The sequence below is a fragment of the Meles meles genome, chromosome 7, assembly GCF_922984935.1.
Source record: "Meles meles chromosome 7, mMelMel3.1 paternal haplotype, whole genome shotgun sequence".
NCBI lineage: Eukaryota > Metazoa > Chordata > Mammalia > Carnivora > Mustelidae > Meles > Meles meles.
In genome coordinates this window covers 70,178,856-70,193,603 of record NC_060072.1, presented here as the reverse complement: position 1 = coordinate 70,193,603, position 14,748 = coordinate 70,178,856, and the positions used below count along the sequence as shown (strand labels likewise).

At 43.2% G+C, this 14,748-nt stretch overlaps 1 protein-coding gene across 3 annotated transcripts in view; it reads right to left on the bottom strand.

The window, feature by feature from the left end:
• The window catches only part of BCAT1 (branched chain amino acid transaminase 1), a 112,728-nt gene that overhangs the window by 74,252 nt on the left and 23,728 nt on the right, over nt 1–14,748 (bottom strand). The window contains exons 1-2 of one of the 3 annotated variants that reach the window (XM_046013407.1): nt 4,515–4,943; nt 3,361–3,432 (exon numbers count right to left, since the gene is read on the bottom strand). The exons of 1 other annotated variant lie outside the window; for it this stretch is intronic. In XM_046013407.1, coding sequence (XP_045869363.1) covers nt 3,361–3,432; nt 4,515–4,733 — 291 coding nt within the window. In that variant the 5' untranslated portion in view covers nt 4,734–4,943. Of the gene's footprint in view, nt 1–3,360; nt 3,433–3,505; nt 3,816–4,514; nt 4,944–14,748 lie in introns of those variants that run through there. One more of the 3 variants, XM_046013408.1, reaches the window with a different exon arrangement.

The window sequence follows — 14,748 nt, the reverse complement described above, 5'->3', positions numbered from 1 at the left end:
AACAAAACTTCTCTAATTCTAGAAACTAAAACTAACAGCTTTTAACCTGAGCTCCAAGAGAAATTACCTAAGAATATTAAATCAAAACAACCAGTAAACTGAATGAAATGCAAAAATAACCAATATTAGCTGAAGGTTTGTGACCGGTTTTGAGTAGATGTGAAATCTAGTTCTAAGGGGGAAAAAAATCTTTGTTTGGCATACAAGAAACAAATTTTGCAAACAGTTTTCAATCACTGTTTAGAAACCTTTTTCTGCATTTGCTTTCCAAAGATGGATAAAAATAACAGTATTTGTAAAACGACACTTTATCCTACATAATTAATCTGTCTCCTTCTGATGCTCCATGTTCTCTGATGACTTCAAAGCCAGAATGTTTCTGGCCATATGCTTGTGGAAGAATTTGGAAGACCACAATGACTGGATTGTGAAATGACAAGAAATAATGTACAAATACAAAGCATATTAAAAACAGCAACTTCTGAACTCAAAATTCATGCATGGGTACCATCTGCTCTGAAATGGGGAAGCCCAGAGCAGGCTGATGTGACCTGGTTGCACCCAAGGGCTTGTGTTAGCCAGCATTCTGGCCACATCTCCTGTTCACCACTCAAAATCATATCTGTACTTCTCTGCACTGGACACAATACGTAAATGTTTAAAAGCTATCTCTGCATTACAAGTGTATCAGAAAATGCATAACTTCGTTCTACAATAAGTGCATTTTTCTTACTCTATTTGGAAATCTTTAGGTGCTAAGTTCATTAGAGATATTCTTTTAAAATCTAATAGAGGTGGGGCGCCTGGGTGGCTCAGTGGATTAAGCCACTGCCTTCAGCTCAGGTCATGATCTCAGGGTCCTGGGATCGAGCCCCGCATCGGGCTCTCTGCTCCGTAGGGAGCCTGCTTCCTCCTCTCTCTCTGCCTGCCTCTCTGCCTACTTGTGGTCTCTCTCTCTGTCAAATAAATAAATAAAATCTTTAAAAAAAAAATAAAATCTAATAGAGGGGTGCCTGGGTGGCTCAGTCGATTGAGTGCGGCAGGCGGTGTTCTGCTTGTGGATCCTCTCTCCCTTCCCTCTGCCCCTCACCCAGCTTGCTTGTTCATGCTCTCTCTCAAGTAAAAAAATAAATCCTTAGAAAGACCAAATCTAGTCTAATAGAAAGGTAGAAAGGGAGAATTGCAGATTTAGAGTGTCACACTCTGTGGAGAGCTACTGAGGAGGGGAAAGTGGAAGAAACAGACAGCTGGTCTCTTTGAAACATAGAAGGCTGTCGAGTCCATAGAAAGATTCTGTAGGATTCCCAGTAAAAAGGCATTTCAATTTGGGGCCTTGTTGGGAAACTGCAACCTTACTTTAAAAGGACTATATCAAGATGGGAGAAGGGATGCAATATGAAAACTCAATGAGAAACTCAAAAGGCAACTCAAATATATAAAAGAGAAAATAAAGGAAAAAAAACTTTGCTTTTTGTCAAAAGCAACAATGGTCCTATAAAACCCATCATTTCCCCCCAAAATTATCAATTTCATTTCTCCTTTGCCTCATTACATATGCACTGTGAATACAATCACCATTACAGCACATTTTATTTTTATTATTTTTTTAAGATTTTATTTATTTATTTGACAGAGAGAGATCACAAGTAGGCAGAGAGGCAGGCAGAGAGAGAGAGAGAGAGAGAGGGAGGGAAGCAGGCTCCCCACTAAGCAAAGAGCCAGATGAGGGACTCGATCCCAGGACCCTGAGATCATGACCTGAGCCAAAGGCAGCGGCTTAACCCACTGAGCCACCCAGGTGCCCTACAGGACATTTTAACATGTAAATACAAGTGGAGAATGTCAGTCACTCTCCCTTTAACTAAAACCTAATATACAGATTTATATTCAACAAATAGTTTGTATTAAGAACTAATTTTTTAAAAGATTTGTGTGAGAGAGAGAGTGTGTGTGTGCATACAGAGGGACAGAGAGAGAGAGAGAGAGAGAGGAAGAAACTCCTGTGGATGGATTCCCCGCTGAGCTCTAGCCCAGTGCAGGGCTCAATGGACCCTTACCCCCAACCACCACCATGAGATCATGACCTGAGCTGAAACCATAATCAGGACCTGAGTCCGATGCTCAACGGACCGCGCCACCCAGGGACCCTAACATTATGAATTAATTTTAACTTCATAAAAATTCTCTATGTATAAAAATATAAAGGCCTTTTGGGAAAAAATCATATTCATCTATATACCCTTTGAGGAATACACCTACTATATAAAATAACCCTTAGAGATTATCAAATAGTCTGTTTTATCTCATTCTTTCTAGAATCCATATCTCAATATCTAAGTCCCCAGAGTGTATCGGAACTTGGCCTTCATAAACTAGATGAGTAGACTAGATCAGCTATAAGGCTATAGAAGATACTAGTTTTAAAGGACTAGGAATATTATGGACAAATAAAACTCAAAAACTTATCCTAGTAAGGAAATTACTATATTCTTATCTATCATCTATCTCTTATTATTATTATTATTTTTAATCCTGAGATCACAGACCTTATCTTGAATTTATCCTCAGATTTCCAATGCCTACCACATAGTAAGAGCTGGGTGTGTGGGAAATTGATGAGTCAAGTTTCCACTCCCTCTCTGAACCCTGCCAGGATGTGAGATCATTAGGACACTCTGTGCTAAGGATGACAATTGACAGTGACTGAAATAGGCAGGAGAGTAGAGGGAGACATAAAAAGAAGAAAAACCCTCCCTGGTTGGTGGAAAGCTGTGGGGGTGGGGTGGAGATAATGATTCATAGAGAAAATAATAATAATACACCCTATCTTTGTATTTTTATGATTTTCAAAGTGCTTTTACAAGATTCTTTCTCATTTTCTCCTCATTAATCGCCTGGGAAGTTACATGAGATTACTTAATATATAAACCCCATAATTCATAAAGAAAGTAAGGAAGTACAACACATTTACTGTAAAATGTTAGGTGTTGCTTTAAAGAGAAAAATGGTTAAGTGTAGCTTTTTCCACGAGTGAAGGGTTATACTTATTTATACGATCAGATAAACTTCTAGGTGAATATTTACAAATTAATTGTTTTCCAAGAAAAAGTTATGACTCATGAAGTGAAATAAACAATTCACTGCCTGGTAATTTTAGATGTGAAGATATTACTGCTCCCCAAATGATACCTTTTGGTATCATTTAAAATGGAATGGAATGGAATTTAAATGGAATTTAAAATGTATGGCAGCATACCTAAAATACGATATAACCCACAGGTGAAAATTGCCCAAATCTCAACCAGAAATAGATTTATTCAGTTGATTGCTGTTTCCCTTAACCTCTGGCAAATCACTTACCCTGAAAGTCCCCACCACCTCCTTTGATCCCGCTTCTCCAGTACATTCTGGGGAGCATCCGTTATTGCAGTCCTTAAAGAAGAATTAAATTCATTAAGTAAAGCCAGGTGGGTAACTGCGGCCTGGGGTAATCTGGATCGCTTACCATCGCACCGCGGGCTCCGCTCAGGTACCCGAGCAAACAGGGAAAGGAGGCGCAAGCACCCAGGCACCAGCCCCAAAGGAGAGCTTCCTGGAGTGTTGTCCTTCACTTTCTACCCTTCCGGACGACGCAGCTGTTTTCGTCCTCCACCGCTGGCTTAGGGCAGACCGGTTAAATGCCAGGGTCGCCCTACAGAGCCAGGGTTCACCAGCAAAGAACAAGAAGGTAATTGTCCCCCCTTATATCCGAGTAAATAGTCTAGACGAGGGTTTTAAGCCATTTATAGAAAAATCTCCTGGGCGCGCTCAGCCTCGTGGTCTTGTCAATCACTCGCGCACAATAGCAAGACTGGAAAAGGGATGAGGACGAGAATGAACCATTTTCTCCAAGGACAGGGTCCTGCAATGCAGGCGCGTGGACACAAACCTCACAGGTTAAGGACAAACCCTCAGGGAATTAGGCAGTAATTTAAGATACTTAAGAACACAATGGAAGTGGGACGAATTGGGGAAAGGTGCAGACCTTTAAAAAAGAAAAGAAAAAAACGAAAAATCCTAATCTGCTAAATAGCTACGTGGGGGGGGGGGGGTGAGAGGGAGGGATCCAAGGAGGCAGAAGGCTGCGGTCAAAATATTTTGGGGTGGTGAAAGCACGGAGGATGTGGCTGTCAGTTCTGGCCATCCAGAAATTCCGCTTCCCCCTCCTCCCCCAAAGCGGCTTCCATGGCGACCCTCACGTTCCTGGTGGCTGTCCGCGCCCCGCTCCACAGCGGGTCACCGGCTGGGCGTTAGACCTGGCGGGCAGGGGCCTCTCCAAAGCGGAGTTCGCGGGCTGGAGGTCTAGATTTCGCTTAGGGTTGGGGAAGGAAGAAACGGCTGGGTGGAGACAACGGCGATGCGCGGCGAAGCAGGATGGTGCAAGAAACGCCAGCACTGCGCCCGACCAGGCCGGCTGGCTTCGGAGACCCCGGGTGCATTCCGCCCCCCTTCCACAAACGCCCGGGTTCAGGTACCTGACGGGCGAGGGCCGCAGCGGCGCGGGTCGGGCTGGCCATAGGGAGCCTCCGGGAGCGCGGGGCTGCGGAGAGCGGCGGCGGCACGCAGTGCGCGACTGGACGCGAAAGCGGGCGGCGCGGCCAAGCCCCGGCGCACGGACTGCGCGGCGCGGGCTGCCACCGCCGGGAGCCCCGCGCCAGGGCGAGGCTCAGGGAACGACGCAGTCCCTCCAGCATCCCTGGAGGTGGAGCCTCTACCGGTCGGGTCCTTCTCGCTGTTCAGTGGGGAAAACCAAAGCCCTCGTCCCCGCCACCTGGTCCCGGGCTGGGGCACGGGAATGCGCGCCGCAGGCGAGCGCCTTTCCAAATGCAGGCACTTCATGAGCGTCCTTATTAACAAACAACCCCTGGGTAAGCAGCCCGGAAACACCCCTCGGCCAAGGCGAAGGCCACCTTGGGGAAATCAATTTACATTAGGGGAGAGTTTCCTTGCACAAACCGACTAAAGGCAGTTTGCAGCCCAGGACTGGCAGTTGGGCACTGCTCTCATCTGCCGCCCACCCGCACGCGCAAACCGATGAGGGAAAACGTGAATCTGGGTTTTCGATTGCTTTGCGCCACCTACTCGAGTGGATTTGTTGCGGGGTGTAGCAGGGCTCCCAGGCTCAGTCATATCTCTACGAGCTCTTTCTGTCCCGAGACCTCGGTGCTACTTAGACCCACCCTATTCAGCGTTTTCAGGCAAAATAGACTATGGAGAGCTCCCCAATTGAACCGAGCTTTCTGATGTAAGCCCGTGAGCGCAATATTTTTAAAGAGAGCTGATAAAGCGGCCTTTGAAAGGGAAAAGGAAGCTACTGCCTCCTCTGCTGTGTTCTCCTAGGGCAACGTCAGCCTAAGTTATGAGCTTTTCTGGGCTTCAGAACTAATAGGAAGTGGTGACTTAGGCTGATTTGTTCTTGGAAAGGAGGAGGGCCATTTATTCTGGGTAAGTGCGGTTAAATCTGGTCTGGTTTTAGAATTGATTTCATACAGCCTTCTCGACAATATAGCTCTAATCTTATCAACTCAGAAGACATTCACTTCTCCCTTCCTCCTTTCCTTTCATAAAAGGCATAGAAAAGCCTCTTATGAAGCTCCAAAGACCATGTAGCCCAGGCAGGTCACAGGTCCCTGGAAACCAGTCTCTTTGAAGAAATTTAAAATCAAATTAAAAATAGAAAGTACAGACTAAACTCTAAGGCTGCCATTTTCCAACCTTGTCCCCATGCCTAAAAATAAGAAACCCTTGGCTGAAGAATTAACAATTGATTTGCATTCAAAAGCTTGATTTAACTGACTACACCAGACATGTATTAAAAGCCTATAATTGTTTTAAAGGTAGACACCATACAGCTCCAGTTTTCTTGCTATTTTACATGTTACTTGTAAATCCTTGCTTTTCAGTCAGGAAAGCGTATATAATACAAGAATGAGGTTATTAAAGAATTACCACAGTGCCACTTGTACCTCTCATCTTGTCAGAGCTAAACTTTGCACAAAGGTATCTGTATTAACTGCTTCTACTTTTTCCCCACTTCAAGTGGCTGCAGTTGGATTCCTCTCCAGTTATTCCATATGAACAAGGCTCCGTATAGCCTTCATTTTGCTCAGCCCAATGGTTTTGCTTCCTGTGCATTTTCTTTTCTTTTTAATTTATTTATTTGACAGAGAGAGAGATCATACGTAGGTGGGGGGGGGGGGGTGGCAGGCTCCCTGCCAAGCAGAGAGCTGATGCGGGGCTCGATCCCAAGACCCTGGGATCATGACCTGATCCAAAGGCAGAGGCTTTAACCCACTGAGCCACCCAGGTGCCCCATGCGTCCTGTGCATTTTCATGGCTGACCCTATGAGGTGATAGCTCCCAAAAACATATTTTGTCAGTCCACCACTCTCCTGAGCAGTAAGTATTTACAGCCAAAAATCTAAGATATTTATTTTGTAGGTAACATTTGTGAAGGTGAAGGCTCTGGGCTAGGTGCTGGGATGCCCTGTGAGCCTACCTCCATCCCATTGTCATGCAATGCCTGCAGCCATCTAGAAAAATGTTACTTTGTTGAAAAGCATCAATAAATTCTACAATGTAAAACTGCTAAAGTAACAAGCGCCACCTGTATTTTACCAGCCTCTAATAATGGAATGTATCCCGCTTGGAAAGGTCTGGAAAGGCTTTCCAGCCAGGGATTCTTAACTAGAGACCTGGAGGATAAAACATGTTTACTACAAGGGATGAAAAAACATCTGGGGTGAAAGTGAATTCCAGGAAAGGACATCTCTGAGGGGAGAAGGAACATGGTGCTTACAGGAAACAAAAGAGAGCGAGAGCTGGAGTGGAGAAAGCAGAGGGTGCTTGGTTCAGGGGGAGGCTGGGAACATTGGCAGAGAGCCAACCATGCATAGTGCCTCATAGAGTTAAAGGATAATTTCCCTGATAAAGGTAAAAGCATGACTGTCACATACATACAAAATGAACTTGTATTACAGTCTATAGTCTTGTATTAATTCCTGTAATGAAGTTACCAGGCAGATGTTAAAACTTTACTCGAAGAATAGACACATTTCTGAGTCAGAAACAGTGACATCAATTTGCAATGGACATAAAACTAGCTTCTTCCACAACTGAGAGGCTAAATTAACTGAACCGTGACCCTCAGAATTTATTTCATGTGTATTGACAAGAATGATTTTTGTGGGGCACCTGGGTGGCTAGGTGGGTTAAGCCTCTGCCTTCAGCTCAGGTCATGATCCCAGAGTCTTGGGATCGAGTCCCGCATCAGGCTCTCTGCTCCGCAGGGAGTCTGCTTTCCCCTCTCCCTCTCTGCCTGCCTCCCTGCCTACTTGTGATCTCTGTCTGTCAAATAAATAAATAAAATCTTAAAAAAAAATGATTTTTGCGGGGCGCCTGGGTGGCTCAGTGGGTTAAAGCCTCTGCCTTCAGCTCAGGTCATGATCCCAGGGTCCTGGGATCCAGCCCCACATCAGGCTCTCTGCTCTGCAGGGAGCCTGCTTTCTCCTCTCTGCCTGCCTCTCTGCCTGCTTGTGATCTCTGTCCGTCAAATAAATAAATAAATAATCTTTTAAAAAAATGATTTTTGCTTTCCGACCCATTATCTGTAGAGTAAATAAAAAACAGTGAAACAACATGAAAATGCAATGAAAAAACTGATGGGAATCCTAAGAACAAGCAAAGCCATGGAAAGATTAGATTAGGTGGGGAATGGAGGTAGAAGTGGACAGGATTGAAAGCACACTCTGGCTGCAGTATGAAGATTGGAGGAGGGTCTGGGTGGAGTGAAATGGGTTTATAAGAAAGCTATTACAGAACCTGCATAAATGATGATCCTATTAATAAGATGGACTTGGCAGGTGGTAGGTGACCCAGATGAAACAAAGCAGCCAGATTTCAGCAATCTTTCAATAGAATGGACAAGAGAAGGAACAGGGAGAGAGAAGTGACAAGAAAGGCTCCTTCCATTCTGGCTTGCTCTTCTGGTTGGTGATATTCACTAAGAAAAATGTAACACTGAAAGACAATGTGGTTGGAGGGGATAAGCAGGAATCTGGTTTGGGGCATACTGAGTTTTGGGCCATCTCTGAGACTGGCTGTGGGACATATGCTTGTCTGAAGTTCAAATGAGAGGTCTGGTTTAGAAGTCAACATCTGAGGAGTCCGTGGCATGGAGGTGGTAACTGATGCTATGGGTATGAGTGAAAATATCACATTCGTGCCTCTGTAAATGGGACAGTAGCAACACCATGTTTGCCAGTTGGGATGGAGTATCATAACATACATACCATACGAAAATTATTTAGAACATTGTTTAGTAAGTGTTAATACCTCAATAAATGAAAATAATGACCATTTATCTCAGTTGGCATTTTCTTAAAGGGCCAGATAGTAAGTACTTTAGCCTTTAGGGCTATGGGGTCTTTGCTGCAATTACTCAGATCTGTCAATGTATTTCAAAGCAGCCATGGGCAGTATGTAAAAGAATGGGCATGGCTGTGTTCCCATAAAACTCTATTTACAAAAATAAGACAGAGCAGATTGGCCAGTTGGCTGTAGGTTGCAGACTCCTACCCAAGGCAGTTGCCCTAACTAGAAACCTGAAGGTTGTCCTTCAAACACAACCAAGTGATTGCCAATATCTATACATTCTAGCTCCAAATATCCTGACAGTTGCCATTTCTGCCATCCCCGTACCAAATAGCTTCCAAGTAGCCTCCCCACCTTCAGTCTTGCTTCCTTTTAAAGCATCCTTAGCATGTACAGAAATCCTCTCCAGATGCAAATCTGAACATATCCCTTGTAGGCTAAAAAATCCTCACTCATCACTCTTATGGCAAATATTTTAACAAGCTCTCCCACCCATCCCAAATTCTGATTCCTGCCCCAACTAACTCCCTGGCTCACCTTTTGCTGCTCTCCCTCTCTCCAGCCACACATTTAATTGTTTGAGTCCTTCTTCACACCAGGCTTTCTTGCAGCTGGCCATCTGCCTTAAAAAGACCCCCTGCCATTGGATGGTTGTCTAATCCTGCTTTCTCAGTTTATATGGCACTTTGTCCTCAGGGAGGCACCCCTGAACCCTATCAAGGTTACCATGGGCTCTTCTGCTATTTATTTCTATAGAATTTTTTCCACTTCAAAATAACTGCTGTACTTTAATTATTTGATTATTGTTGCTCTAATTTTTATGACAGTAACTTACGCCTATTTGTTGACCTAGAAGTCCTCCCTCACTCAATGCCAGGCACACACTTGGGATTTATCTGTTATATTGTAGCTCTCTAATTTTTAAAAAGTATATTTTAATATGCTTTGGAATTTCCACTGCCAACATTTACAATATAACAGACTAAAAATGTCCTCAGAGCCTACTCGACTCCTAGACGTAGGCTTCTTTCTTCACTAAAAGTCTCTCCCTCACCCTAAATCTTTCTCTTTCCTCTGTTCTCTTCCTTCTGCTATTCCTTCTCTCCCCTCAACTGGCTGTAACATGGGTTTTCAATGTATTCTGTTAAGGGATTGGACCAGTGCTTCCTAATAGAACTTTCTACAATGATGAACATGTTCTCTACCTATACCAAGCCATATGGGGCTAGAGAGCATTGAAACGTGGTTAGTGTGCCCAAGGTACTGAATTTTTAATTTCGCTTAATTTTAATTAATTTTCTTTTATATTTTACTAGCCACATGTGGCTCTCATCTCAGTGGGACTTGAGTATTGTCACGTATTTGGTCCTAGTGGAGGGTTGGTACCCTGGCTCTATCACGTATCAGCTGTAAGACCTTTGGCAAATTACCTGTTTTGAGTCTCACATGTAAAATCAGGGGAATAAGGCAGTGATGAGATTCAGCACGAAGATATGTATAAAGGACCCAGCAATACTTAGCATCTTGGTGTTGCTCAATAAGCATTAGCTACTGTTACATTTCTACTTTTAATTTTTAAAAATCATGATTCTTTGTCACTTAAAGGTAGCCCTTTGATTAGATATATTAATAATCAGAACAATATTATATAGGGGGACCTTAAAAATATGTATTTAGCCATTCAAGGGATTTTAACCCAAAGATTTATTTATTTATTTTAGAGAGACAGAGTATGGTGGGGGAGGGAGGAGAGAGAGAGAGAGAGAACTCCAAGTAGATTCTGCACTGAATGCAGAGCCTGATGCAGGGCTTGGTCTCATGATCCTGAGATCATGACCTAAGCTAAAACCAAGAGTAAATGCTCAACTGACCAAGCCACCTAGGCACCCTCATTGTTTCTTTTTATTTCCTTTTTTTTTTTTTTAAAGATTTTATTTATTTAACAGAGATCACAAGTAGGCAGAGAGGCAGGTGAGTAGGGGTGGGGGGAAAGCAGGATCCCTGCTGAGCAGAGAGCCCGATGCAGGGCTCGATCCCAGGACCCTGAGATCATGACTTGAGCCGAAGGCAGAGGCTTAACCCATGGAGCCACCCAGGCACCCCTGTTTCTTTTTGTTTTTAATGAAATATTTTTAAAAGGCCCAGTTTCGTTCATCAAACAAACTGCATACCTATGATTTACAAGTTTCTGCTTGCCATTTGGAAGGCACAGAGAGACGAGTCACAGCTTTTAGCTGTCCTGAGAAAGCCCCACCTCACATCTCTGGAAAGGCCAACCGGAAAGAAATCTTGACAAAAGAATTAGTTGGGCTTATTTAATGCCTTTAATACTTTAACCAAGTAAAATGAATACTACGTTATAGTATACATACATCGTTACTGTATCTGTTTCTTAGGGCTGTGGTAACAAAGTACCATAAACTGGCTGGCTTAAAACCACAGATAAGGGGGCACCTGGGTGCCTCAGTTGGTTAAGCATGGAACTCCTGGTTTCAGCTCCAGCCATGGTCTTGCTGGTTGAAAGATGGAGGCCCAAATTAGGCTCCACGCTCAGTGCAGAGTCTGCTTGAGTGTCTCTCTCCCTTTCCCTCTGCCCCTCTCATCCTAAAATAAATAAATAAATCTTTAAACGCACACGCACACTGTCTTGCGGTTCTGGGGCCTAGGTGTGGGCAGGGCCTGGCTTCCTTTAAAAACTGCAATGGAAAATCATCCCCTCCCTCCCTTCCAGCTTCTGGTAACCCCAGGTGTGGCTTGGCGCACAGCCACAGCACTTCAGTCTCTGAGGGGAGATTACAGGTGTCTCTATTTCCCTCTTCTCGTAAGGACACAAGTCATACTGGATTAAGGGCCCCTTCTATTTTAGCTTTACTTCACTCTATCTTGATTACATCTGAAAAGACCCTATTTTCAAATAAGATCACATTCACAGGTAGTTTAGGATTTCAGCATATCGTGTGGGGGGACTCAATTCAACCCATAACAGCTAACTAACTTTATTTGAAATATAATGATATGACATCTTATGTCATGTTTTCTACTTTGAACAATAATTTTACCAATAAAATGAATTGATTTACAAAACAAAAACAAAAAATATGACTTTCACACAATGATGTTCCATTAGGACTTGGTGATTTTATGAGACCAGATTCTTAATAAAATTTACTTACTATCTAGGAAACCTCAATCTCAAAAGCAAAAAAGCATAGCTCTAGATGTTTCCCTTCCCTTTCTCACCCCATTCAGTGAGTCACCAATTCATACTGAGACTTCTGCCCGCACATTTCTTCTCCTGCTTGTCTCCTTCCCTGATGGTCCTCACCTGATGGTGGTCTCCCCAGTGGTCCCCTTGGCCCCATCCTTGATCTTCCACCTTCTCTATCTGATACATCCTCCATGCTATCATCTGAGTGCTTGCTCTGAAAAGCTTTTTCTAAACCAGTCACTCCCCAACTCAAAACCATAATATCTGCTACTGATCCAGCCAGTTATGATATTCTGGGCACTTTGGGTATACATGTTCTTATCTAATATTCAAAAGTGTCCCCACCCCACCCCATAGATTCTATTTTCTCAATTTTCAGAGACATCAGCTAAATTTTCCCAAGATCGAAGAACCCTAGGTGAAGTTGGTTTGACCACAAAGTATGTGATCTTACCTATAATTCTGAGTTATTCCAGTAGTCCAAACGTTATGATTATACACCCCATCAGGAAAAACGTTAGCATTTATGGCAGACTATATTTTTCAAGGATGGCCATAATATTATCTTCCATTAATATACTCTTCTGCCCAACCCCATCATGAGGTGGCTTATTTTCCCTCCCCTTTTGAATCTTGTAGGCCCTGTGATGGTTTTGACCAACAAAATATGACACAAATGTAGAAGTAACACTGTTCCATTTTTAGGGGCATACTTTCATTGACCTGGCAGCTTCTGCTTCCTTCCTCTTGAAAGGTATTTGTGTCTCCCCCATTTGGAATCCAGATACCATTTTGTACAAAGCTCAAATCCCATGGAGAGACCATGTGTGGGCTCACAGAAACCCAGATGCGTTCCCAGCCAACATCCAACATCCACTGCCAGACAAATGAGTTCTATCTTGAACATCCAGCTCCGTAGAGCTTCCAGAAGTCTGACTGAAACCATATAAGAAACCCCAGGTTAAAAGTACCTTGCTGAGCCCAGATGACCCACAGATCATGAAAGATAATAGTACATTGCTGTTTTAAGCCACAAAGCCTTGGGTTGTTTGGTTACACAGCAATGTTAACCAAAGCAGCATACAAGCCTAACATGTTTGCTTAGTTATTTATGAAAATAACCTAATACATAATAAGTCATACACACAAATAGCAGTAAAAAAGATGACATAATCATGAAATAATTCACATTTTAAAACGTCTTCCAAGTTACGGTTGTTTTCTTATACCATCCTTGGCTAAAGGCCCAATATACACAAGACCCATGTAATCATTAATGACAGTAGATATAAATCCCTTTTAAACAGTCTTCATGACGTTGGGTGCCTGGGTGGCTCAGTGGGTTGAGCCGCTGCCTTTGGCTCAGGTCATAATCTCAGGGGTCCTGGGATCGAGTCCCACATCGGGCTCTCTGCTCGGCAGGGAGCCTGCTTCCATCTCTCTCTCTCTCTCTCTCTGCCTGCCTCTCTGCCTACTTGTGATCTCTCTCTCTCTCGCTGTCAAATAAATAAATAAATAAATAAAATCTTTAAAAAAAAAAAGTCTTCATGACACCAAAATGGCCCACTGCTATCAGTTCTGATTAAATCATAATATTTATTTTTGATATTTTACAAGATTTTTATTTATTTATTTGACAGAGAGAGAGACAATGAAAGAGGGAACACAAGCAGGGGGAGTGGGAGAAGGAGAAGCAGGCTTCCCACTGAACAGGGACCCCAGCACCCTGGGATCATGACCCAAGCCAAATGTAGAAGCTTAACGACTGAGCCACCCAGGCACCCCTAAATCATTAATATTTTTATCTTGGAACATGAATAATGGAGAACTTGTAATAACTGAAAAAATATTAGCTGTCTTATTTTTGTTAGATCCTTGTTTTTATGTTTCTAATATTTTCTTTATTCTGATTTTATGCTTTTAATTTTTTGTTTGTGTTTGTTTAGTTTGCAGATATCTTTTAAGGCCAGTTTTCCTTTTTGCAAGGATTATCAGTTAATACTGGCTGCATAATCTGTAAATCTTCTTAACCGAGTTCACATCAAGTGCCACAACCACAGCCTGCTGATAGAGGGCAAATGCAGAAGGCTGCACAAGTAGCCCCTTGGGAGAGGTGAAGCTTCCCCTCCAGTCCCCGAGGAAAGCTCAGGACACGGTGATCATCTGATACCCAGGCGGAGCACAGGGTGCCCAGGTCAACCCATGTGAGTTCAATACAAGCAATTTTTCTGACCTAGTAAAGAAAACCAATGCTTCCAGCACCCAGTGTTCTTTGTTGCAGAACCTGGGTGCACACACTCCACTTTGAAACCATTGGGCTCAGTGTGCACAGTGCTGAGCTCAGTCTCTGTATGGGGCTCTGCACCTTTTGCAGTTGCCCCTCGAGTTCTTTCTTCATCTCTCCCTTCCTGACCTTCCCCTCACCCTCATTTGCACTTCCCATTTTCCATTGCACACAGAAGAAACCGTGAGCATGGCAAACTCTGGGTCATCGTACAGTACCCTAAACAGAAGTGACAGATGGACGGGGAGGACCAGACACCTGAAGACTCCAGATAGAATCTAGACTAGAAATAGCATTTCACATCTGGAAATAAGTAAGCTTTTAATTTTGCTTTTTACCAAAATAGAATCACATATGAACTCTGAGAGGGAGAAATTAATCCTAATTAAATGAGGCTGGTTTTTAAAAATCCAGAGTATTATATCCTGGACTTCTTTAGAGAACATTTTGTTTTACACCAGCCCATAAGTAGCTGTTGTGTTGGTAAAAGTCCAAGTTAATCTACTTGGAGGAAATTAACAGCAAGAAGAAAAGGCTTTGGGCTACAACCCAGATGTATTAAGTTTTTTTCATGGTTGTTAAGGCATTATTTACAGTGGAATCCACACTATATGACCACTAAGATAAAATGGTTTTAATTATGTGGTAAATGGGGGGGGGGGATGAGATGTGGTCGATGATTGACACTGAGGAAAAGATAAGCACAAAGGAAAATGTGGTATTTGGGGATACACTAATCTTTTGGAAATAGTTAATGGAAATGCTTTTCCTGGGGCACGTGGGTGGCTCAGTCGGTTAAGTGTCTGCCTTGGGCTCAGGTCATGATCCCAGAGTCCTGGGATTG